Source organism: Dermacentor albipictus, chromosome 8 (genome assembly GCF_038994185.2).
Source record: "Dermacentor albipictus isolate Rhodes 1998 colony chromosome 8, USDA_Dalb.pri_finalv2, whole genome shotgun sequence".
Taxonomy (NCBI): Eukaryota; Metazoa; Arthropoda; class Arachnida; order Ixodida; family Ixodidae; genus Dermacentor; species Dermacentor albipictus.
Window position 1 is genome coordinate 90,223,520 of NC_091828.1, and position 25,885 is coordinate 90,249,404.

The following is a 25,885-nucleotide window of genomic DNA, read 5'->3' on the forward strand; positions in this document are numbered from 1 at the left end:
TGCAGAGCAGCGTTACCCACCGTTCGCAGCATTATGTGTTCAAGGATGTCTTTTGTAAGACATTCTTGAGATGAGCGGGTTGTGTACCATGCGAGACCATTGTGACACGAGCTCGTGTACTTCACATTTGTTTAAAATAATTGATTGCAATATTTTCAATATCCTTAGCAGAAATGAAAAAGAAAATCGCGAACCGTAAAATTTTTGGAAAGAAGGAATATATGTTGGTGCATTTTCTTTTCAACACGAAGATTTTACTCTGCCATTAAACACTGGTTGTGGTCACAAAGTGTGCAAAGTGGTGCCGTTTTTCACATACGTTCATGATATTATTTTATAAAGGTACACGCCAATAGTATTTATGATCGTCTCTTGCATGATTCTGAAGGATAACAATTATTAGGAGCTCGACAACCTTATTGACGGTATCTCGTGTTTCGCGTCTTCTAGCGGCACTTTAGTAATGCAGTTTTCGGTGAAATGGTCTACTTTCTGCAACTACTGAACTGTTACCACCCCTGACTCGGTATGCCATTACAACTACAATTTTGTTCAGTTTTTTTTTGCTATAGCTCCGACCTCTTCCGCCAAGAATTTATTTGTCTTACTAGCAGTAAAAAAGTACTGACTCGAAAGCGCTGAATGTGGAAAACTAATTTATGTAGGAGCACCCTGTAACTACTATTCACCGCTGTCCTTCTCCCTGTCCTGTGCTACAAGGTTTGTCCCAAGGTTCACTAAACCACCATGGTTACTTAGTGGCTATGGTGCTGTGCAGGAGGTCGCCGGATCGAATCCAGGCCACTGCGGCCGCATTTCGATGGAGGGGAAATGCGAAAACAACCATGTACTTAAACTTAGGCACACGTTAATAAACCCCAGGTGGTCCAAATTTTCGGTGTACCGCGCCACGGTGTGCCTCATATTCAGATCGCAGTTTTAACACATCAACCCCCATAATTAAATTAAGTTTCACTCATTAGAACTCTTGTCTTTCTCGTCTATAAAAATGAATTGCTTTCTTGTATTGAATATTCAGTTTAAACTCTTGGCAGCCGGCAGCGTGGTTTCGTGCCTGAGTTCTAGCACTGACGCACCACCACTTCTCTCTGACAATAAGTGGATTATTGGTTGGCATATAACTTGGAAAATTGGGTGAAATTGTAACATCTGCAACGAAATGAAAAAAAAAATTTTCGGGAACTTGATTTTAACGCTCGAAATGAGAACACTGTTCAGTTACCTACTTAGAATAGCCTAGAAGCCCACCCTAACGCTATTCACTGGTAGCAGTTACGGAATAATAATGTAATTAATTACGGAAACTGCGTGCATGGTACCTAGGCTGCAGCTTTTCTATGGCCCCTTGAAAACTCCCACTTTTCTAAACACTGGTTATTTCTAAACCTAAAAAGAAATAAGCTCTAAACCCCAATATTGATCTGCTGTGCTGGAAGCGTGCAGTCAAACGCTCAATAATCACACTTAAGATGTACAGTCACGTTACGCATGTTTTATTTTCTCGATGTACTCCCATCTTTTCAGAGTGTTTTAGTTGACATCACAGTTACTCCTTATGCCTCTTTCACTCGCAGAAAGATAACGTGTTTCTATCTACATCATATGATGTATTAGTGCGTACTGCACCATAAGAAATTACTCTGCGATTTCATAATGGTATCATTCCCAAGTTATCATCGTCATCAAGTGACCCGAACCACTTGCCCACCTTTATCGCATCTATTTGTCTCGCATCTCTTGGCGATCAATGTTGCATTAAAGTGCCTTTGAAGAGTATATAGTGTTTCATGAGCTTTATACCTCCAGTACCAGCCTAGGTTCCGTGGTGGGATTTAAATAAATGAATAAGTAAGTCTTTATTTACTCAATTTGGTAAATATTTCCGAACCAATATTGTTTATTATCCGAAGGCAAATAATTGCCCCACTTCAGTGCAGACCACTCGGTGGCGTAAACTCGACACAGTGTATGGAACGATTACACATTTCTGTTGCACACTAGGAAGGTTACCAAATATTTAGAAATACGTGTGAACGCCAGTCCCATACAATTCCCAGCCCATATCCGTTCAGCACAGGGCCTCTGCTGATAGCCAGCGCTCTATGATTCGTCATTCCGCCCTATATTTACGGCATTCATAGGTTCGTAAGGTGTTACCCTACGTTCCTACAGTTCCAACTGGACACTGTCTTCATCACTATAATATATTTTCTTGCAGACAAAGAGAATTACCTCTATATGAACAGCGGAGACTACACTACGGTGCTTATTCTACAACTTTACTCGCAAAGAAAAGAAAAAGAAACCGAGGATACTTAAACACTTCTTACGAATTCTGAATGCGAAAGCATTGATGTTCAATTGAAGAGCGCTAAGCGAGCTTTCGAGTATTGCGCTGCGAGCAATGCCTAGAAGTACGTGCTGCCGGAGTTAGCAAGCAGCAACAACGGTGTCAACGTCGCATGCCACCGAGGCGTCGATACCCATCAGGCGACGCGTCGTAACTATGCCCTCTCCCCCCACTATGCCCTCTCCCCTTACGATGCACTCTCTGCTCCCACTTGGAGCGCTAATGCGGTAGCAGGCGTTTAACTTCGCGCGCTTTGCCTACACCTGTAGGCAATGTTACATGGTATCAGGTCACTTTTGTGATGGTTAACTAATGTCATGCGATTATCTCTTGCGTTGTTGTTTAATGTTTTTTATATATTTCAGAGTTTTATTTCGCTTTTGCTGTGACGTGCCACATGTGTGTTCCTTTTGTATTGTCGCTCTCCGTTGCCTGTAATGAAATGTTTTCCGGGTGATGGGGCCAGTCGAGCTGTTAAATGCAGCTTTTTTTCCCATCACACCTAACCACGTTCATGTGCACTTTCATGTACCTGCCATGTGGTTGAATAAACTCACTCAAACTCAAACCTTACCCCTCCCCCCCCCCCCTGCCATAGAATCTAATGGGGATGCTGCAGAGTAAGCAGCCTTGATCTTGACGTCGCGGCTTTCGCTACACTGGGCTCGACGGTGGAAATTTCAATCCTAGTAGCATGACGTCATAAGGCAGAACGCAAATGCCTGCTATCTAGGAGGCGTCGGCTATGCTCAGTCGATGTGCGGTCGTGTCGAGAGCGAGACGAATAAAAATTGGAGGACGCTTAAGCTTCGCCTTCAAGAGTGGAACGCGATAGCGTTCCCGTCGACCCGCCAATGGGTGTAAGACAATGGGCTACAGGGCAGCCATCACTTACGAGGCGCCCCGCATCAGACGCGGTGAGCGTCGAGCCATATGGTAGAGCAACGCGGCGTTCGGCGCAGCAATGAAACGTGCGCCTGAGCAAGCGGAGCGAACCAAAGAACTCGGTATCCCGGAGGGGGAAATGATGTACGCCAGCCAAACGCCGTGATCGGCACGGGCAGAGAGATAGAGAGATAGTGATCTAAAGAAAGGAAGGACGCTTGATTCTGCGGAGGGAGCGAGGCGAAGCGTTGTCAGGGGAGAGAGTCCGAACCGCGACAGCTCCAATGCGCGCGTGGCGCGCCATCTGTCGGGGCAGCGCCGTACATGGAGAGGAGGGGCTCTTCTGTGTTTGCCGCAAGATGGCTCTCCGTGTGCGGAAAGCGCAGAAGAAATGCAGCGAAACGCACTTCGCTACTCGTGTAATTGCGACTTCTGTAAGTTACATGTTCATAATTACCTATATACACCACAGTATAACTTTCCACGGCTCGTTTCGAAGGCAACACCGCATTCACTAGAAGCGCGTTTGTACCTTTTGGAAGCATCGAAATCGTGGCTGAGTGAAATAAAGAAAAAAAAAGAAATCGTGGCTGAGTGGTAGCGTCTCCGTCTCACACTCCGGAGACCCTGGTTCGATTCCCACCCAGACCATCTTGGAAGTTGCTTTTTATTTATGGAGTGCCTGCCGTGATTTATCGCTCACGGTCAACGCCGCAAAAACGCTGACGCCGACGCCGACGACACCGGCTTTTCTGCGACACGAGCTCCTTAACGCTATCGCGTTAAAATGACGTGGCGTCGCGGTGATGCCCTCTCTCCTCGCGGAACACCTGGCGCACTAATGTCCCTGCAGCAGGTTTTTCCCTTTCCTCCCGCTCTGCTCAGTCGAGGCGCGCTAGTGACGTGGCGTCGCAGCCAATGACAATGCAAGTTTAGGTGCTGTTTCGCAGCTACAGAGGACAGACGCCAGTTTTTTTTTTCACTAAATGGGCCATTTGACGCATTCGCAGCAAAATATGAAAAGAAATCGAGCCTGATTGAACGTTGGCATTATATAATTCGTTATGCCTACGCAGTATCCAATAGTAAGCCGTTGCGGAGCACGAACAGGTGTATTCATTCGACCATGTACTTTATCCGACTGCGCCCGTTTCATTGCCTGATTAAGTAATTATCTAATTTATTTATTTATTTTTATTTATTTATTTATTTATTTATTTATTTATTTATTTATTTATTTATTTATTTATTTGTTGAAGTTCTACGAGCAATGCAGATGCTATGAGCAACACTTCAGTTTAGAAGCCTGAGGTACTGCTTATTTTTTACCACCTGTAATTCCTTAATCTGCAAACTAAGCATGGTGCGCAGCCATTCTTGCATTATGCACACCATCGTAATACGGCCGTCGCGGTCGGAACTAGAACCCATGGTCTCGCGCTCAGCAAACGGACACCATGGCCGCTGAGCCACCACGAAGGGAGAGGGTGACACCAATTAGAGGTCAGCGACGAGATTGGTCAGATGAGAGATCCATTTATCTGGGCTGTTCAGTAGGAAAGAACCAGAAAGAGCTAAAAAAATGCGTGTGTGTGTGTGGGAGGGGGTCATACTATGCGAACCGCAGAAACTAGTCGTTGTGCCGCTGCTTCGAAGCACTGAATCTCAGTCACAAGAGAAAAAAAAAAGAAAAAAAAATAGCTTAAAAATATTATGACGTGCTCTCGACATAGCTCATTCTTTCTTTGAAGAGAGATGGCGGAAACTTTTGCGATTGGAAGAAAGGAAATAGAGGAAACGAAAAGGAAGCTGGAAATCAGATTAGCCTCAACAGCATCGGAACGGCCTTTCCGGGAGAAGCCAGAAAAAGAAGAAGAGGATACTGTACGCGAGCTCTAGTTTCTAAATATAGCCACCGCTCCATGCCGCCGTGTAGGAGCGAAGCGACAGGCGCAAAATTGGGGCACGTAGTACGGAGAGCGGTTGGTGCTCTCCAATTTTGGCGCGAAATGCCATAAAGCGAGCGAGCGAGGGAGCGCCGATTTTCTTGGTTTTGGTTTCTGTTGTATTTTTCGTCATTTAGCGTCCTTCCATTAGACGTTATTTTCGACTCAACTTCGGCTTTTTCGGAGCTGAATGCAGACAAACACACACACACACGCACAAATGAAGAAGAAATGTCTCGAAATTGAACTTTAGAAAAGGCCACACAGCACCAAGAGTAGAAACGCGGATTTCGGACTACAATTTAGGGCCCGCGTTAACGAAAATCCTTTCCTACGCTGAAATTGTTCGCACTAACAGTTGCCTACCAATTGTCTACGTTGCACACATCTTTAGTAACGAGAAGCACTTACGAACAGATAGCGTTGTCCTACGTGAGAACTGCTTGTAAGAGAAACCTCCATGCAATCTTGATGCTGGACATAGATTTAGAAGAAGTGGCTGGTCATAAGCGAGCCGTTAGCATCGAAAAGCTTTCCGAATTCGGTTCCAGTGACTCTGTGTAAAAAAATTTAAAGAGCCTTTACGCTAGAATTGTTCGTAAGAACAAACGAGAGTCAAATTCGGTACAGGATACGTTGCCAGCCAAGATGGCCGAACAACGGCAAGCGGAACTTAGGGACGAAGCGAATTCTTAATCGGACGTGAGACTTACAGGAGGACAACCTAAAGTAAGTAAAGTGAGATGTCCAGCATAACGATTTGGTTTGACTTTGCTCTTCAGAACAATTCTAACGCAAGAAGCTTTCGGAGAACACGGTCCGGGACTCGCAGCTACTCGCATCCTCAACGGCAGGTTCAACCAGTGAAACCTGAAGGGTCTAACTCTCGAAGGGTACGTGCTTTCTTTTACAGAAATAAAAATTACAGAAATATATTTAGCAACGAAATAATGGTGACTGCTGCTTTTTTGCACATACGTAATAGCAGTAGGAAAGATATTATCAGACAAGAAGAAAACATCACCGTTAGGGAACGCTAGAGTTGAAAGTCGTGAATATAGTCACGAGCAAGTACAAGGAAATCCGCTGGCCCCGCTTTCTTTTGCTTCTTTTAGTATCAACCATTGACAGAGAGTCAGTTAAGTCAGACGTTTAATATGAAGAGTGAATTGTTACATTCAATTTAAATGCAGTAATTATAACGAGAAGAGAAACGACAGTCAGAAAAAATGCCAGTGCCACTAAACGCGAGCAGAAAACGCATAATTTTGCAATACGCCTGTCGTTTTTTTACCAATTAAGGTGCCCGGGTGCCATCGACTTGTTCCACTTTCATGAGTAGTTGCGCAGGTGTACAGGATTGGCTCTGTAAGTCCTAACCAAGCCAAGACAAGATGACAAGAACGGGGCATAATTACTGATTCAATCAGGCTGAAGAAGAAACAATGACTTTGACCTATAGCCGAAAGGGGTGTCTTAACGGCACCATGGCTTGCACGTAGCGGTACCGTGGTTCCACACCACAGTGTTTTTCCAATGATTAGATTTTGTTCGGTTTCCTGTGCATATAAAACTGGCTGCCCGTTAAAATACAAATCGTTTTACATCGCAGATATGCCACCTGTCAAACAGGATATTCCACATCCGCCGCGATCGCCTGAGCGGCGCTGGCTAACATTCTCAGCGGTATGGACACACACACACACACACACACACCATCACCATCATCATAATCATCATCATAATAACCACCTTATTTCAAGGCCACTGCTGGACGAGGGCCTCTCCCTCCCATCTCCAATTACCCCTGTGCTGCGCCAACGAATTCCAACGTGCGCCTGCGATTTTCCAAATTTCATCACCCCCCCCCCTTGTCTTTTGCCGTCCTCGACTGCATTTCCCTTCTCTTGGCACGCATTCTGTAAGCCTAATGGTCCAGCGGTTATCTAACCTACGCCTTGCATGACCTGTCCAGCTCCATTTCTTTCTCTTAATGTCAATTAGGATATCGGCTATGCCCTTTTGCTGTATGATCCACACAGCTCCTTTCCAGTCTCTTAACGTTACGCTTATCATTCTTCGTTCCATCGCTCTTTGTGCGGTCCTTAACATGTTTCCGAGCTTCTTTGTCAGTCTCCAAGCTTTGGCCCCATATGTTAGCACCGGTAGAATGCACAGGTGGTACACCTTTTCTTTTTAGTGATAACGGTAAGCCTCAAGTAAGGATCCGAGTACATCTGCCGTATGCGCTCCAACCCAATTTTATTCTTCTGTAAATTGCCATCTCATGATCAGATTTCCCTGTGAGTAATTGACTGAGGTAGCGTATGTTATATTTGAAAGGTGTTTAACAGTTATTGGTGGGGAAATTCTATTTTTCCAATTTCTCCTGTATTTAACTGAGCTAATCCTGTGTTTTATTTGTTGCTGCCTGCAAAACAGGGCCATACACTCAGTCAAGCCTTGCTGGCTTTTTGTCCACGATCCTCAGCATCAGTAGTATGTTGAAATAAATTTGATTTGATTTGATACCCCTTCACAGACTCTAGAGGCTGACTGACGATCCTGAACCCTTGTTCCCTTGCCAGGCTATTGATCAATATCTTTGTTTTCTGCGTATTAATATTCAACCCCGCTCTTACACTCTGTCGTTTAAGCTGCTCAAACTTTTGTTGTAACTCATCCCCAGTGTTGCTAAGCAAGACAATGTCATCTGCAAACCGAAGGTTCAGTTCAATTCAGTTTTTTATTCTTTAAATACAACGAATTGCTAAGAGACAATATACAGACGAGGGTCCCAAAGGTTGCTGAGATATTCGCTGTTGATCCTTACTCCTAAGCCGTCCGAACTTAATAGCTTGAATACTTCTTCCAAGCACGCAGTGAATAGCATTGGAGATATTGTGTCTCCTTGTGTGACCCCTTTCTTTATGGTATAAAGTTTGTAAAGAGGGATAAAGTGCCTCAGACAAGCTGGCCAACGTTTCGATAGGAGGACCTATTTTCGTCAAAGGCGAAGATAGGTCCTCCTATCGAAACGTTGGCCAGCCTGTCTGAGGCACTTTATCTCTGTTTACAAACTTTATACCACAGTGTGCTATTCCATCTGTCAGCCCCTTTCTCGTTTTTGCCCTTTCTTTATAGGTATCTTCCAATTTTTCATGTGGAGAATTAGGGTAGCTGTGGAACCTTTGTAGACATTTTCGAAGATATTCACGTAAGCCTCCTTCACTCCTTCATTACGTAATACCTCTATGACTGCTGGTATCTCTATTGAAATAAATACCTCTTCGTAACCTATGAAAGTCACGTACAGAGGCTTATTGTACTCTGCAGATTTCTCGACTATCTATTTGATTAGATCCATGCAATTCGTTGTACAGTATCCCTTCCTGAAGCCAGCCTGTACCCTTGATTGACTGGCCTCAAGTGTTTCCCTTATTCGATTGAAAATCATTTTGGTTAATATTTTATACAATAGTGGAAGTATTGTATAAAAATTAAAAAACGCATACATACCCAAAAATGCGGGCGTCTATGCAGCCGCCACAGTAGCCCCATTTGTAGTCCATCGCACGTGTAGTATCAAATTTCTGGGATTGGCTGTCCCACGCACCAAGTTGTTATATTGTGCATTTTTTGTCTTTTTAACGCGTAAGCATTCTTTGGTGAGTAACCCAGCAAAATCTGTCTGTCGCACGAAAACTGTGATGCCTTTTATCTGTAGAAAATTGTGTACTTTACGAAATTAAGACATTTAATCGTTATATTAGCGTAAACGCAGATGATCAGCAGCTTTATAATGTATAAGAAACGTTTGAAACGAAGCAAAATAAGGAAAAACCATACAACAACAACTTGAAATTCGGGGGTGGGCAACCTAAATTTAGGAAGAGCGGCAATCTTAAATTTTGCTGGAGGCCAAATTAGATCTCCTGATGGGCCAACTTGAAATTTGGGGGTCAGCCAAATCGAAATTTGGGGGTTGGTCAACCTAAATAAAGAGGTTCGCCAACTTGAAATTTGCGGGCAAGCCAACTGAAATCTGGGAATACACTCACGCATACTTAGACAACTGCAGCGGAGTTTCTGCGTAAATACATATTTATTATTTCTAAACTCAAGTAAAGCTACGCATAGTTTCCCAGGGCTATCCTTGGCTTCATCATCAGTTGGCTTGGTATGGTCGTTATCAACACTTGTTTTGCGAGCTCGTGGCCCCACTTGTTGCTGAAGTTGATCATGAGTCTCATCAAAATTTACTGCACAAACTCCCTAGTATGATTTGCCAAATAGTGCGCAAGCAAGAGCGTAGCCGGGGGGTTGGGGGGGGGGGCGCTTATGGGGCTTCAGCCCCTCCCCGAAATGTTTCCTTCTTTCCCCGCACTGCCGACCAAAACAACTCCCGGCGCCGGACATCGGTTTGGATTTTGTCTAGAATGTATTTTTCACGCTCGGAAAGACACCTCAGCGAGTAGATTGAAAACTCGGGCTGGATTTCGCGGCAACGCCCATGCACAGGGAGTCTCATAATGCAGGAGCTCCATCAGAGCTTCAAGGGCCTTTCGATGGCGAACGGGCTCGTCGCGGCATCTCGCGGGGGCCGTGTAATCTACGGAGCGCACGGATTTCAATCCCGAAACTTTACGGGTATAAAGATCTCAAACTTTTGATGTGAAAGGTGCATTGACATTTATAAAGTCGTGCTTTAGATTTTCAATTCCGGAACTTTGTGGGTTGAATGCTGCCATAAACAGTTGACCGAAAGGTTGCATTGACTTTTCTAAAGTCGTACATCGGAGCATACGACGAGTCAAGCCAAATCGACACACTACCGTACAAGTTAACAAAGCACGCAGCCAACTTCGATGAGACCAAGCGTTGTGGCGTTCATTTCTGCCGTCATGTCACAGAAAAAAAGATCAAATTTTTTTTTCACCTGCGCCATAGCATCCATGTCAAGACACTAAAGCCAGCAAAGGTAACTACGTTCTTATGTATTTTTCTACTCCGACTTTTATTTGCGAGGACACATTGAGCCTCTTCAGTTTTCTTGTTCTCACTACCCGTGAGCTGCCAGAGCCAGCTCGAAATGTTCTCTACAGTTCCGAAATACAAGAAAATGGAGTCATGTAGCAGGCGCGTGGTCGCGTAATAACCGTCACAATGATTCGACATTGAGACAGCATTTACCAGAGATATTTTAACATATCTCACCCACAAATAATCATTTTTACAAACACCACAAAGTAAAAGGAAGTAAGACAGAGAAAATCGCGTCGGACGGCTAGTTCATCAATGTTTTTTTTTTTTCCAGGCCCTAGCTACAGTAGATGCTGCACTCCTTTTGGGATTGACGGTCGTACCCGGGTGTCAACTCACACAGGTCGATAACGCACCGTAATTAATTTTAGCAACTCAAACAGCGTAGGATTCGTAATGGAAACTCCGGGAGAATATAGATGGAAACCCTAGATTTCTATCAGCGTGATGGGCACTCTCCTACTCGTTCGCTATGTGTATTGAGAAAACCCGTTCAGGCATTGCCAGAGCCACGAAGGTGGAGGGTATTTCCCTCGTAGAATTCGAACAAATACACAGTGCATGCAACGAAATACCATCCCTCGCACACCCATTCTACCTCCATTTCCGAAGGCGTCGTCCATCGCACCCTGCATCGATTTATTTGATCACACGCCGCCCAGTCTGTCCACCTTAATAAGAGAGCATCTTTAGTAGCACTCCTTTTTTTACTTGATGAGCAACACGAGTCCAAAGTAAGAGCAAGAGTCAGCGTTCCAACAAGTGTACTTTTTTTTTCAATGCCTTGAAAAGATTTCAAGGCCTTGAAAAAGAAAAGTCCATTTATCCAAACGTTGGCTTCTCTTCTCACCGTCGTGCGGTGTTGCTCATCTTTCTGAACTTCCATCTCCCGCATTCCCCGTTTTTTTTTCCCTTGTATGTATTTGGTCGCTTAATAAATAAGCCGACACTAAACTAAAACATTGAAAACGCAGACGCATCGGCGTTCGTTCCTCATTGGACGTTCTATTCAATGTACATTTCTCAGGCTTGAGTAAAAAATTGGACAAAATTAAGGGATCATCGAAAAAACAGCTTAAAAAGCATGAATCGAACCTGGAACCTCCGACAAGCTGCTCGTTTCTGTCACCCGTCGGTTAGGCTGCGGCAGTGGTCGATACTTGCCCCTCTATATGCTGTCTCCAAACCTTCTTGACCGGCTCTCAGGTGGAGAAGGCGCCGAGAAGTAGATCGATCAATAGCAAGAGTGCTCGGAGAGGTAAAAAAGCGGGAAGGAACGGGAGGAGAAAGGTGAGGAAAAGAACCGTGAGGAAGACAAATGGGGAAACACGAGTAGGGTGCCAAAAAATTGCGGGAAAAAAGGGTAGGGCGAGAGAACGCGGCGCAGCCGACGCATCGTTCGTCAAGCCTTTCTACTCTTCTACTCCGGGTTTCTCCTTTTCTCCTTGCACACACAGAGAGCGCGTGAAAGCAACGTTGGGTAATGATGGCGGACGACGGGAGTGAAAGAGGGCGAGAGAGCAAGGTTTACGGGGATAAAGGAAAGGCAGGTGTCTCTCTCTCGGTATCGGAGAGGGCCATGGCCGTGCCGGCACTGGCACAGAATCAAGTCACAGGTGGTCGATGTCGCGCATGCGCACTTCGTGTCACTCGCGCCGCGACGCTCGACGATGCCGGTAACGAAAAGTGAGGGAGAGAGAGAAGGTGCTAGAACGCTGTGTTCATCCAGTGCTGAACTGAATGGTGGCGTATTTTGTAGGTTTAATAATAATTTCCGCGGTTTTACATGCTAAGCCACGATCCGACTGGGAGGTACGTCATAGGGGGGGGGGGGGGGGGGTATCCCGGAATGATTTTGACTATGTGGAGTTCTTTAACGTTCGCTCAAGGCACGGATACACGGGCATTTCTATTTATATCACTTCTTTTTTTTTTTACATTTCGCCTCCATGGAAGTTCGGCAGCCGGGGACGTGGTGTGATCGCGTGACCTAGCGCTTTGCACCGCAACGTCGTGGCCCTCACGGAGGGTATTTCGCAGATGTATCTATCGCACCTATTGTCTCAGAAAGCCGCCTATCTTGCGCGAATATTCTACGATTACCCGGAATACCGCAGGGCATCACCTACGCAGTACTAAACAACCCCTAAGAGCTCATGAGTAGTACAGATAGGACTCATGGATTTACACGCGAACAAGCGACGCTTTTATACCGCATCAGGACCGACTCCGCGTACACCCCAGCTTGGTTATTCGAGACTGAGCTTCGCGCCTCCCCACTCTGTGTTTTCTGTGGTGACATTGGCGACATCGAACATTTCATTTGGCTATGCCCGCAGTTTGACACAGAAAGAAGAGCGATGGTCGACAACCTACAAAAAAGCGGTCTCACGCACAGGACCTTTGAAGACGTTGTTTTCCCTGGAGGGCCCGCGGCATTCAGTAAGAGAGCGCAACCACTGTTGATAGCCTTCCTGCGAGACACGGGGCTCATCGACATCCGGTGACACACCACTGATCTCAACTCGAAGGAGGATCAGGCGGAAGAATTGCCGGCGTTGTATGCCAGGCTAACCCCGCCTGCTTCAACATCACCACCACCACCACCACCACCACCACCACCACCACCACCACCAGGAGAACCCGCCTCGGCTGGCGTTTGGAATTGGCGCTCCTCTACGTAGCCCGAGGTCGGGGGTTCGAGCACAGTCATGCAGGCCGCAATCCGATGGGGTCTGAACGCAAAAGCACTCGTATGCCGTTCATAGGGTGCGCGGTGAAGAACCTCAGGGGGTAACAATTATTCCGCAGACTTCCCCCCACCCTCTTCCTGCGCAGCGTAACTCTTAATCACACGGTGATTTTCGTACGCAAGACCGCAAAACTTCCCTTAAAGCTTAGCGGAAAAGATGACGAAAAATGTAAAGGACCACGCGCAGCAACATAAGAAATAAGAAAAAAAATACGTACTAACATCAGTTTCTTCCAGACAAAGCGGTGGCTTGGTTAACAGCTACTCGCCGCCAGAGCACCACGGGTGTCACTCCTGTGGGCGGAATGGGAAGACGGTATACATTGTACCAACCATTGGGTGCATAGCAATGAAATTCAGCTGAACCAGCAAAAGCAGGATAGCTTCTTGTCAACAAAAATCCGGTAAACGTAATGAAATAAGAACACACACACACACAGAGAGACAAAGAAAGGGACATTAGGTTTAACATTCGGCGTTAGCAGACACGTTGTACGACTTAACATCACCTTTTACGGTCAATGTTCGTTAATGTGCACCTATGAAACAGTCAGAGTCTGATACTGACACTAAGTTTGGCAGAAGTCTGATTCTAGAGGTTACTATAGTTAGCTCCCATTAACACTCGCATAAAATTTCAACAAAAGTATTTCAAATACCTTTTTTTTTCACGGGGATTGGTTGACCTGCCGCGTAGTTATGTTTTCAAGAAAGTCCTTTCATCCCCTAACATCGTCTACGATTCTCCGTCACGCCTCCATTCATAAAGCTTCCCCAAAAGGCGTAGAAATTGGACGATCTGTGATTAATGACTGCAGCAATGGGAAAAGGCAAGACGATAGATTTAAAAAAGAACGATTGTAGATTTCTGACACTTATATATGATCAATGGGCCCTGGTGCCACGTTTCCAGTAATCAAGAACACCGCTTTGATGAAGCAAACGAAGAAGCAATGAACCCCGGAAAAAAAGAGAACGATACCTGGTTCAACGAAAAAGGAGAACAGAAGGGATGGACTCCCGGCTCGTTTTCACTCCTGGCATGCCAAGAGAAAAGAAGAGCTAAAATCTCTAAGTTCCATACAAAAGCAAGCTTTCTTCCTCTTTTTTAGACGATATGAAATTCGGGAAGAGGATGGAGCTGTTATACTTGCCCGGCGCTCACGCCGATGATAAAAGACCTGAGGTGTTATTTACATTAACGCTTTACAAAGCGTCGGTTTTTTGAGAAATCTACGCACGGTACAGCGTAAACGTTGGGAAGTCGCTGCTGCTTTAAAAGCTATTCATAATAAATAAAAATTCATAATAAAGTTTTTCATCCATCCATCACCAAACAAAGCAGGCCTGAGGACACGGGACTTTCTGGGAGAGCCGGGTCCTCCTAGAAAGAACTTTATCTCGAGACTGCACCTTCCCGCGGCCAATCTGTGTGAGTTAAGTTGAGCTCGCCCGGTTGACCCCGCCTACCGATTGATTAGCGTAAGCCGTGACAGGCAACGTCAATTAGAGGTGAGAGGTGTCTTGGTAGTCCCGAAACCCGATAAACTTAGTTTGTCGTCACATTACCGCCTCCGCAGCTACGTTATTCGGCTGTCTTTCTGATTAAATCATGGCGGCGGCGGCGGCGAAAACGTTAATGTTGTCCGCCAAGTTAATGTAGGGCGGGCTTCGCCCTGCCTTGCTGTCTGCCACGACCCCTTGGGCTCTGGCGGCATCTGGGGCTGAGCTAGGCGACACAGCTCACCAACGCTCGCGGAGTCTTTCGCTAGAGGCTGTTTCCCCGTTGCGACACCGTCGGCCCATTGCATTCCCAGAGCATACGCTCAAGAGTTGCTCTTGAGCCACATAATTCACATTCGTGTGTCTTCTATATATCTGGATAAATTATAGTAAACATTGCCGGATCGCAGTATGTCCCTGTTTGTAACTGCCGCCACTGGGCGCAGATCGCGATTTATTTAGTTTTTGATGAGGTGGTGGATAAATGCACGTCTGCACGTCGTAATCTATCTTTGTATCTTTGTATTTGGGTTACTCTGTCTCCCCCAGTCCCAATCTCCGTCGTCACTTTCATTGGCGTCCCCCGAGTTTGACGGCACCAATGTTTGTCGCAACTCGGTCGGTCAGTCCTCGAGCTGCGTTTTGTGCCGCCTCGTTGTTTCCACCGTCCCATGGTGAGGTCGGAGTATGGGCAGCTGTCCACAGCAACTGAACGTTTCTGTCTTCTGGTTTGTTTTGGCCGCGTTCAATAATATGTGTAGTCCCTCCGGGAACATGAATAAATTGTCTTTTCTTATTAATTTGTTCGGGCGTAATTTTAAAACTAGGCAGTCGCAACGTCATAGGATAGCCTGGCAACCTGGTAACTCATCTTGCCTAGCCGACTAGAACAATTTATGTTCTCCTAAACGTCAATTCAGGCCGGAATGTGTAGATTTAGGACTATGTTGTGGCCTGTGTTTCAAATTCATGTCTCTACTTAAGCCTGTGTTGAGTCGGTATAGCCTGGGGTACGTCGAAACACTTGTTAAAAATTTTGGCTCCTGTCCTTCTTCAACACAAGTATGAGCAGACCCCAGATGGCCCTGTAAATACAGGCCCAAAGGCTTCTGGCTGCCATCTAGGCGAGGTTGCCCCCCCTCCCCCACAAGTCTGCCGACTACATAAATAAAAGTTATTTCTCTCTCTCGTTTCCTTGATATTCTGCCAGCCCACTCTCTACCGATTGTCGTTTGCATAGAAACTTTAGGTCAAAACACCACCTAGATATCACGAGGCCTGTACGCTGTGCTTTATGACGTCAAGTTAATATAGGGGCGACTGCCATAGGCTCTTGTGGTAAGAATGCTGTCTAGCAAGCCGCGGTGACTTTGACGTCACCGTTTTCGTCACGCCAGGCTTGACACTGGAAATCGCAACCCTATTAGCATGACGCCACAAAGAAGCGTGAACAGGCTTCGTGATATCTAGGTGACGCTGATTCTTCTGATGCATACACAACAGAAAGTGGCGCGAGCAATTGGTTTTATAGAGAGCTGAAGAGGGGCCAAGCACCGTATTCTTCACTGTAGCATCGGCGGAGCGTTTCTAAGTACTGTTGTTAACTGGAATATGGAGTCCGAGCGAGTCACGGTGGTTTGCTTAATGCAAAAAAAGAAACCAACAACAACAACATCATAGGTGGACTTCATCCACTTTGGAGGAATCATCGTCTGTTCTCTAAACTTCGGCGGATCTCGAAGGCTGGGCAGTCTAACACAGCCTTTTAAATTGCCGTCTGTCAGGAAGTAAGAAGAGTTGACTGTTGGGCTAGTTGGTCGTCCATATTTGAACTAGTAGCTTAGCGCAAATAAAACCACAGACACAACCACAAGCACAACCACAGTCCTTGTCTGTCTTCCTTGTGTCTGTGGTTTTATTTGCGCAAAGCTACTACTTCAAACTCAGGAAGTAAGTACGCGAGAAACGGGTGTGTTTCTCACGCGCAATACGTTTCAAAGATCGCCTTTCTGGGCAAGAGAAGCAACCGTGCGACAGTGGCCTAAACAATCAAGAAAAAAGAACCGACCGCGGCCTAAACATGGAGCATTAAGCTGCTGTGCTGGAAGACCGAGGTTCGATCCCACCGATGGGCCATGCGTTTTTTTTACACACACATATATATATATATATATATATATATATATATATATATATATATATATATATATATATATATATATATATATATATATATATATATATATATATACACATTATTCGGACTTCTCGCACTTTGGAGAAAACACTGCGTTCTTTCAGCGTGGGAGGGCCCGTCTCAGTGGGCGCGATATCATCATCATCATCATCATTTATTTACCCTTAAAGGCCCTTGGCTTAGGGCATTACATAAGGGGGGGGGGCAGTCGTTACATATACAATGGTCGGTAACAACAAAAAGCAATACAAAGTGCAGGATTCATGTTCAACATTGACATCATTTAGTAGCATCAGCACTAAGATAGACACAGCGGCTCAAGAAGTTTGTAAAAAGTACTTGTATCGACGAGTTGCTTAGAGAAATGAATAAGTTGGAGTGTACTAGGCCGCCTATGACGCAAGCGAGTGCAGGTGTCGAAACATCACAAAGTAATTCCAATGTGCGAGCGGAATGCAAAAGATATTGGGTACCTTGCATTGGACGCACGTTAAAGATCCCAAGCTGACGACAATTATTCGGAGGGCCAAAATTACTGTGTTCCTCGTAGTGAGATCGGGTTTCGGCACGTAAATTCCCAGAATTTCATTTGTACTAATCGCAATCTAAGTATGCGGAAGATTTAGCTGTGCTAAGTTCTGACCTCCCTTTTCTTAGATTTTTTTTTAATTGTGGCCATGCACCGCGGGATCCGAACAGCGGATAGTAAAACCACTGAGAGAGGAAACTCATATCTGTCGCGACAAGTACGAGACTTCGCATGTATAGAATCAAAAGTACAAAAAAAGATCATCAGCAATTTACAAATCTGAGAAGGACACGAAATAAATTTTCAGTGGACACCAAGTCACTGCAGTATCATCGGCAGTGAAGGTGCCGATCAAGCTGCTCATTGAGCTCATGCAGAAGATAACTGCCTATCGATCCCGCTCTCTGTGGGACAGATGCTGCAGCAGCGCTCCGCCTACCTGCACGCCAATGCACTACACCAGAGTGGTATGAACCACATTTTATGCACGCATTGTACGGTGTCACTACATAACACTAGGAACGCCTTTGCGGGCTGCATGACAGTGCCCACAGAAACAGTTTGTGTGTACGTGCGTGTGTGTGTAGTTCTTCTTTTTATCCTTCTCTCTCTCACCTATCCCATCCCCTTGCCCGTCCCCCAGTACAGGGTAGCCAACCGGACATAATCTCTGGTTAACCTCCCTGTCTTTCCTTTGCCTTTCTGTCTCTCTCTCCCTTATGCACGCCCGTCTATACACCCTAGGTCAAACCTTAAGTCTGCGACTTCCACCAAGATTTCACAGAAGAGACGCGAGCCTCTTGTGTAGCCTATGGTTGGGCGTCACATTTAACTATGCCTATAGGCTTTCCGCAAAGAGATGAAGGACATCGCAGCATGTGGCGATTGCGGCGACGCGAAAACAATTCGTCACGTTCTTTGCCAGCGCCCGCAGTACAGTGAGTAGAGGCAATCGCTTTCCGTCGTGCTGAACCGCTTCGACGACTAGCCTCTATCGGAATTTTTCACACGTCCACGAGGCTCAACATCGCATCAGAAGGCCGTGCAAGCGCTACTGCGCTTCTTGAGATCGACCGGCCTGTGATTGGAATGCGGTTTACCTATTTACCAGTTACCTATCTTTCATTCTTTCTTCATTTCTTCTTTTATTTCGTGTTCCTTTTTTTATCCTCGCTCTTTATAGCCCTTACAACTCATATATCCCTCACCCAAGTTCAGGGTAGCAAACTAAATACTCGCCTCTGGTTAATCTCCGTGCCTTGCTCCTCTCTTTCTTTCTCTCTATCTCTCTCTCTTTCTCTCTCTCTCTCTAAAACATATGGTTAGCTAGGTGCACACTTATATTTCGCGGGAGAATTAGAGTTCCCCTGTTATAGGAGCCCAAGAAAAGAAAAACAGAATGCAGCCTACGGCAAGAAAAAACCTAAAACCAAAACAAGATCGACGTTTAGAAGCAGTGTCACTATCCCATTTGTGCTTTTCGTAGGACAGCCGCGAAATTATTCGGGGAAATTCGTCGACTGTTTTCATACAGCGGATGGAAAAATATGCTTCAGCAAGCAATTATTGAATCGATTCAGCGCTTGAGCTATGGCTTCTGTGCATTCGTGAGAAACCCTAGAAAACGGATTCAATGACACGCAAACAAACATCTGCATCAGCGTCTAATTTCCATATTTACCAGGCGCTCTGGGCAAAGTGTCATCGGTTGTTGCTATGGTTACTCTTTTTCTGCTTGGCGACAAACGCGGGCTATCGCTACCTTGCAGCGATTGAAGCCGCGGGCTTCCGACCATCACTTTAGTGTTTCCATCATCTTTGTTGCTTTTTCACGCATGGGCGTCCACGAATGTTCGGGATACTGCAAGGCTAACCTTCTTTTTCTAGCTTTTTGATATATTCGTATTTAAAGAGCTCCTGTGCAAGTAACCCAGGAAAGGGAGGAATGAAAAGGATAAACAGGTTGCCTGACGGACGCTATACTTTTATCCTTTAGAGTTATCACACCATATTTGACGATGCACTAATGGTGGGACGGTAACCACATACAGTGATGACTATCAATGTTTATGTTTTATTTTTACTTGTAGAACTTTACGGTAGCTATAACGCTGGAGGGGGGGGGGGTTATTGGGGGCACACGCCATACTACTGATAAGCATAAGGTCAAGGGTTGAGTTCGTGGTCGCAAAGACCACTTTCTGAAACGGAAATGCTCCTGCCAGGTATTTTTTAAGAGACACCCATGTCGTGGAAGCCATGGCGTCTCCTACAGTAATTACTAGAGGGAGCGCTGATGCTACAATCGTTCCACCACCATCCGACTGGGGGGCAGTGCATGGATCTGTCTGATCTTCGTGCTCATCGATTCAGACGCTCTTGTGGTTTTGTTTGTGGCCCGCTTTACTTGCCGTGATCGTCCTGAATTTCAGAACGTTGCATAATTTTCTGAGTGCAGAGGAGACTTTGCGAACACGCAAAATCGCTACTAATCGCTGTGGTTCAGCATGTCGAGGTGGCCAAGTCGAAACGCGTCGAGCGTTTCAGCGTTCTCGATTGCCCGTGAGAATTTTACGATAAAGCCCCTTAAACTTCGTAAAGTAGCGCCACGCTTCGAAGAATCCCGCCTCCTCCTCGCGCGCTCTGGCCGAGGCCGGCGCCGCGTCGCTATTGGCCTAACAGCATCACGTGCGCCCTCGCGCCGTGCATCCGCGCCATTTTTGCTCGGGAAGCGACTACGAAGAGGAGCAGGGCGCATCTTGGCGCCGTTGCTACGCTCGAGCAGTGTAGGTAGCGCCATGGTCGAGGAGGGGGCGTGAAAGAGAGGAAAAACCAGGAGGAGTAAAGGTGGAGGAGGAAAGTGTTTACGAAGTTTAAAGGGCTTTACTTGGATGGATCTTATGAGCGTCCCCTATGGAAGGGGCGGTGGGTTGCGCCACCAAGCGCTTGCTATTATACTGCCTAATGTCATACCAAGGTTAAACAATAAAAAAGAAGAGAAAAACATCATGAACTACCGCAATCAAATTTTCTCGTCCCCTATGGCGAACTTTGCTTTTGCACGTCTCCGTTTTTTTTTTGCAGTTTTCTAATTTTCTTACACAAATCTTCCAATCGCCACTTACTAGTCCCGATTGCGGACATGTTTACTTTTCCACTGCTCTCGCTGAACCCAAGGGCTTCAAGGAAGCCAGTGGTGCCTAAATCGACCGTTGGGTAGACGTCTTCACATTCTAATAAAACATGCTCCATAGTTTCCCTAGCTTCACCGCAGCAAGCACATGCGTCTTTTGTCTTCTATCTTGCTTTATAGGTGCGTGTTCTAAGACATCCCGATCTCGCTTCGAAAAGCAATGAGCTTCCCTTTGAGTTATCATAAATTGTTTGTTTCCTGATTTCGTTTTTTCTCCTAAATAGTTACTCATGACAAGTTTCTTTTCCATTGCCGCCACCCATGAGATTATTTCAGCTTCTCTGACTTTCCGCTTGACCTTCTTTGTTGCTATGTTGCCCACCCTACAGGCCACATACTTGTTGGTAAGCTTCCCAGTTCTTTTCCTCCACTGTGAATCAATGGTTTTCCTATACACTCTCCTGAACACTCTCCCAGCCCATTTACTTTCTTCCATATTCCTCAGCCGTTCTTCATACTCAATTTTACTGCGAGCTTCCCTCACTTCAAAACTATTCCAGCCCATATCACCCTGCACAGCTTCATTTGTAGTCTACCCGTGAGCGCCCAATGCGAGGGGACCCACTGACCTTCCGTTCCCATCGAGTCCTGATTGTACCCCTGATTTAAAGCAAACAACCGCATTTCCGAAAGTAAGTCCTGGAACCATTACACGTTTCCACATAGCTCGGAGGACCTCGTACCTCTTTTATACCCATAGCGCTCTGTGCTTCATTATGGCTGCATTTTTCTTCCCCTTCACTGTTATTGTTTATTCCTTTGTTTCCATATATCTATTACCTTCGTTTATCCATATACCAAGGTATTTATATTCTGTTATCCGAGGTATTTGCTCACCCGGTATCTCCACTGTCTGCTCACTGTTTTCACTGAATACCATAGCAGCTGACATTATAACACTAAATTTCAAACCATAATTGTTGCCTTCCTGCCCACATATATTAGCCAGACGTGGCAAATCACTTTGCTTGTTAGCTAGCAACACAATGTCGTCCGCATAACATAAACCTGGGAGCTGCTGTGGAACGGAAAACACTCTGTTTTCCGTTCCCTTTGATTACCCCTACCTCCTTCCTTTATTGCTCTTCCGAGCTGCGCTACAAGCCTGAAAGAGTCACGACCTACCAACTCGCCCAAACTGCCACGCTTTTGATCTTGGAGCTGCTGCTCTATTACTGTACCCGCCTGTTTTTATGAGAGATTAAACCCGATATTACTCCCTTCTAGCGCCCTCTCCATCTTCCATCAACACACAAGGGAATTCTGCGTTTCACAAGGGCGTTCTCCACCACCTGCGTGTGCATCCGTTTGCGGCGTAATTATTCTTCTGTGCTGCAAGGTCCGGTGCTGGACTCCTACCCCCGGACAATTTGACTTTGTTTTAATAATTATTTAGCACAGAGTACACACATTGTCGAAAATTACTTTACGACGTCACAGGGCCGTTTCAAGCTCGAAGGATGGAAGTTTAGGCAAATCTGTGCACCCCCCCCCCGACCCATCATTCTCACGCTGACTGAACCACCTCCGTATACACCCAGCACCCGGAGTTCCCTTTAGTAATGATTGTATGATGCTCTATGGTGGAACCTTATTCAGTATTCGTTGACCCCCCCCCCCCCCCCCCGCCACCGACCGCCTATTGTTGGCCAGGTGTTAAGTCGGTACGTCACTCCATATAAAACCACCAACACTGTGGTGACCGCGATTACGTCATTGCACACTCGCGATGCATCAGAAAAAAAAAAGCTATAAAGAGAAATGATCTTGTTGAAGGTTATTACGCACACAACAAGGAGCAAATCAGTGTCAGCGATAGTCAGCGGTTACGAAATCGGCTATCCATACGGAATGCGGCTTCAACTAGTGTGTAACATCATGTGACAAATACTGTATGTTTATACTGTATGTTTAAAGGTGTCAATGTAGACGTTCCTGTTAGGACAGACATGACCGTACCTTATCAGAGCGACAAGAACATTTATGTTGAGTAAATAGCAAGTCTAGTGTACTCCACACTACACTTTGTGATTATTTGTTGAGTCCAGAGAATCCAGCATTGTCCATGAATAAACAAAAATACGTCCAGTGGTCGTAGTTCAAGACATACCAGGGTAGATTTCGACAAATTTTTGCCTCATAGAATATTATTGTATAGCTAAGAGCTAACCGTAACATTATTGTACAGCTAACCTTAACAGGGTCCTTCATTAATTCATCAATGAATAAATAAACTTTCCTTTATTCGCTATCAAAAATCATTCCCATCATGTTTTGACGGATAGCTAATCATCTAGGTCTTAGTCAAAAACGAACTGTATATACAACTCAGCCATAGGTAGAAGTTTACTGATTAAAATACAAAAATTATACAAAAAAAGGTAAATACGAAAAAAAATTGTAGGGTTTTACGTGCCAAAACCACTTTCTCATTATGAGACACGCCGTTGTGGAGGACGCCGGAAATTTCGACCACCTGGGGATCTTTAACGTGCACCTAAATCTAAGTACACGGGTGTTTTCGCATATCGCCTCCATCCATATGCGGCCGCCATGGCCGGGATTCGATCCCGCGACACACAAAAAAACTAAATACGAAAGAAAAGTTAGTAAACATACAAAAAGAACACTGCCTTGACGTACAAACATGAGTACCTCATCACTACTGCCACGGAGAAATAAAAAAAAAAGGCTGCATGAAAACCTTCATCAGCAGTTCACACGCCAACGTTTAGATTATTGGCATAGAGAGCATTTGAAATTCTTCCAGATTTTAGGAGCATAAAATTCAGCCTCTCCGAACTGTATACAATCATGGGCCACCCGAATAGTGTTGTATATATCAGAACGTCAGCGCCCAGCAGTGATTACGGTGGAGCGTTCCATTAGTCAAGTATAAATAGCCGACACGTCTCACCCTCAGCTTCGATTTCGAAGATCGCTGACTGCTCGCCGTGATCGTTGTCGTTTGAGTGAAACTTGCGTTCTTTTTTTTTCCGGAAACAAATTCGCCCCAAAAGTATTTAGTTTCATGACTCACAGTTTTACTACCATGTTCTTCGCCGTCACTATACAACGTAACAATATAGACATAGGGTATAGAATAAAGCACAACCTGTGTATCATGTATAAATTGTATCGGTGATTCTGCTTACAGGTTCGACCTGTGGCAGTATAAAACTTTCAGTTTTCGCTTTTCTTTTTTTTTTCCTGATGTTTTCCAACCTTCAAATGCTTTGAAAGTTGAGTTGGTGGCTGAGGTCCTCTACGGCTCTTTACTACGTTGCCTCATTAGTCCCCGACACAGCGCGCGAGCAGTTCAGCGTAAGCTGGGGATCACAGTAGAGCCGAGACGTTCAACGCGGAAAAAAGCATCAGCTGCTTACATCGCCTTATCTCCACCTCGCCAGATTTTCGTCAACAAACGCCCACGCTACATGTGTCTCAGGAGAGGCTGCGAAGTGGGCGTATCGAGCGCCCGCTTCCGAGGAGCTTCTCTCTCTCTCTCTCTGTCTGTCTCTCTCTCTCTTCCTTTCTTCCTTCCTTTCTTTCCTTCCTTCTTCCTTCCTTTCCTTCTTTCTTCCTTCCTTTCCTTCTTTCTTCCTTCCTTTCCTTCTTTCTTCCTTCCTTTCCTTCTTCCTTCCTTTCTTTCCTTCTTCGTCCCTTTCTTTCCTTCTTCCTTCCTTTCTTTCTTTCTTTCTTTCTTTCTTTCTTTCTTTCTTTCTTCCTTGCTTTCGTTCTTTCTTCCTTGCTTTCGTTCTTTCTTTCTTTCTTTCTTTCTTTCTTTCTTTCTTTCTTTCTTTCTTTCTTTCTTTCTTTCTTTCTTTCTTTCTTTCTTTCTTTCTTCCTTCCTTTCTTTCTTTCTTTCTTTCTTTCGTTTTGTCCTTCCTTCACTACTCATTTCTTTCTTCGTTCATATTGATTTGTTTCGCACTTCGTCTCTTCCTGCATTCACTTCTTTTTCCCATCATTGCTTCTTGCTTTGTTTCAAACGTGAGCGGTGACCATTGCCCCAAGATGCGGCGGTCCAGCCGCTCTTTAATTCGAATCCACTGCTTCCGCCGAGGTGTAAGCTCCCCAACAACTTGTGGTTGGGTAGCGTCAGGGTATTAGCGAAGCCACGTAAGCCTTGGCAAAAGGGAGAAAGGAGAAACTGCTAAAAAAAGAAAAACGGGGGTGTGCGTTAGAGCAGCCCTCCAGGCGTTTGTCCCTATAATAATCCCACTTTGGTTCCCCCGCAGTCTTCTCACCGGTCTTTCGTCCGGCGACTTCCGCTTTTTGTCCTTGCCGCCTTTCCTGTTTTCCTTTTTTCGCAGTCTTCCACTTCCTACTGGAAGTGGCCATGGTGGCCGAGGCTTGCTCTTTTCGGGGATCGCGGTGGTGCTTAGAGCGCTCGCTAAAGGTCGTTTGGTGGTTGTACGTAAAAGAGTTAAGTCACGATTCATCGCCGCGGCATTATGCCTACTACGAGGCTTACTGCTGCCTGCGCCTCCTGGCGACGTCCAAACAAAGGCCGACGGAGGAAAATAGATTGCATTTTATATCCATTTAAGGTGACTTCTGACGCTCCGTCAAGACCAATCCTTTTATGCGAAGCATACTAGCCGCACAACCACGCTCTTCCTTGCTGCGCCGCGCACGGCCGCGTAGCTACCACTGAGGGTATGAGCCATTGTTCATTGCTGCGCGTCTCATATGTGGGTATATTCTCTTTTAAGTTTGCTATGTTTGTTATTAAGTTGCTTCTATTATGCGAAGCATAATAGCCGCACAACCACGCTCTTCCTTGCTGCGCCGCGCGCGGCCGCGTAGCTACCATATGACGTCATAACAGCTGCAAAAGCGGAGGCTCAACTCGTGCGCTCGCTTGCGGCCGCGTAGTTACATAGCCAGGTCTCAGCTCGTGCGCTTGCCTGCATGAGTTGTTTATTCGTCTAGCCGAACCAAATATAGCCAAGCAACAACAGTTCCCCAGGCTAAACAGTGGTTCAACAACTAAAATAAAGGCTAGTATGCTTCGCATCCTGGGCTTAACCTTAGCTAAGCCACAGCCATTTTTTTTCCTTGATTGCTTTCCTTAGTACGTCCTTTCCTACTTACCTCTAGTTTAAATTGTGCGACTCATTCAAAACTGGTATCGCTTCATTGTCGTCAGTCATCGTATGTCGTGCAGGCTGTAAAATGACCCCTTAATTCTGTGTCTTTACTCGGATGCCTCATTTATTTGTACTTCAGAGCATAAACATCTCCGTCACCTACATCGAGTTGCCAGTTCCGCCTATCGAACCGTATTTAAGCATCTATATTTGGAGTCACGCGTAAACACTTTTCGTCGCTTGTTTCGTTCTGTAAAGCTTTGTTAGCATTGGTACATGATGTAACATCGAAGGCAAATTTTATGCATGTTTTACGGCAGGGACAAATATCTAAGTATCGTGGATCATCAAAGAATACTGCAGACTTCAG

At 45.6% G+C, this 25,885-nt stretch overlaps 1 protein-coding gene across 1 annotated transcript in view; it reads right to left on the reverse strand.

Annotated features, from left to right (window-relative positions):
* The window catches only part of LOC135911343 (uncharacterized), a 609,973-nt gene that overhangs the window by 492,017 nt on the left and 92,071 nt on the right, over positions 1–25,885 (reverse strand). The window contains exon 2 of the mRNA XM_070523691.1: positions 13,220–13,291. Within this exon, the coding sequence (XP_070379792.1) occupies positions 13,220–13,221 (2 nt within the window). The 5' untranslated portion in view covers positions 13,222–13,291. The remainder of the gene's footprint in view (positions 1–13,219; positions 13,292–25,885) is intronic.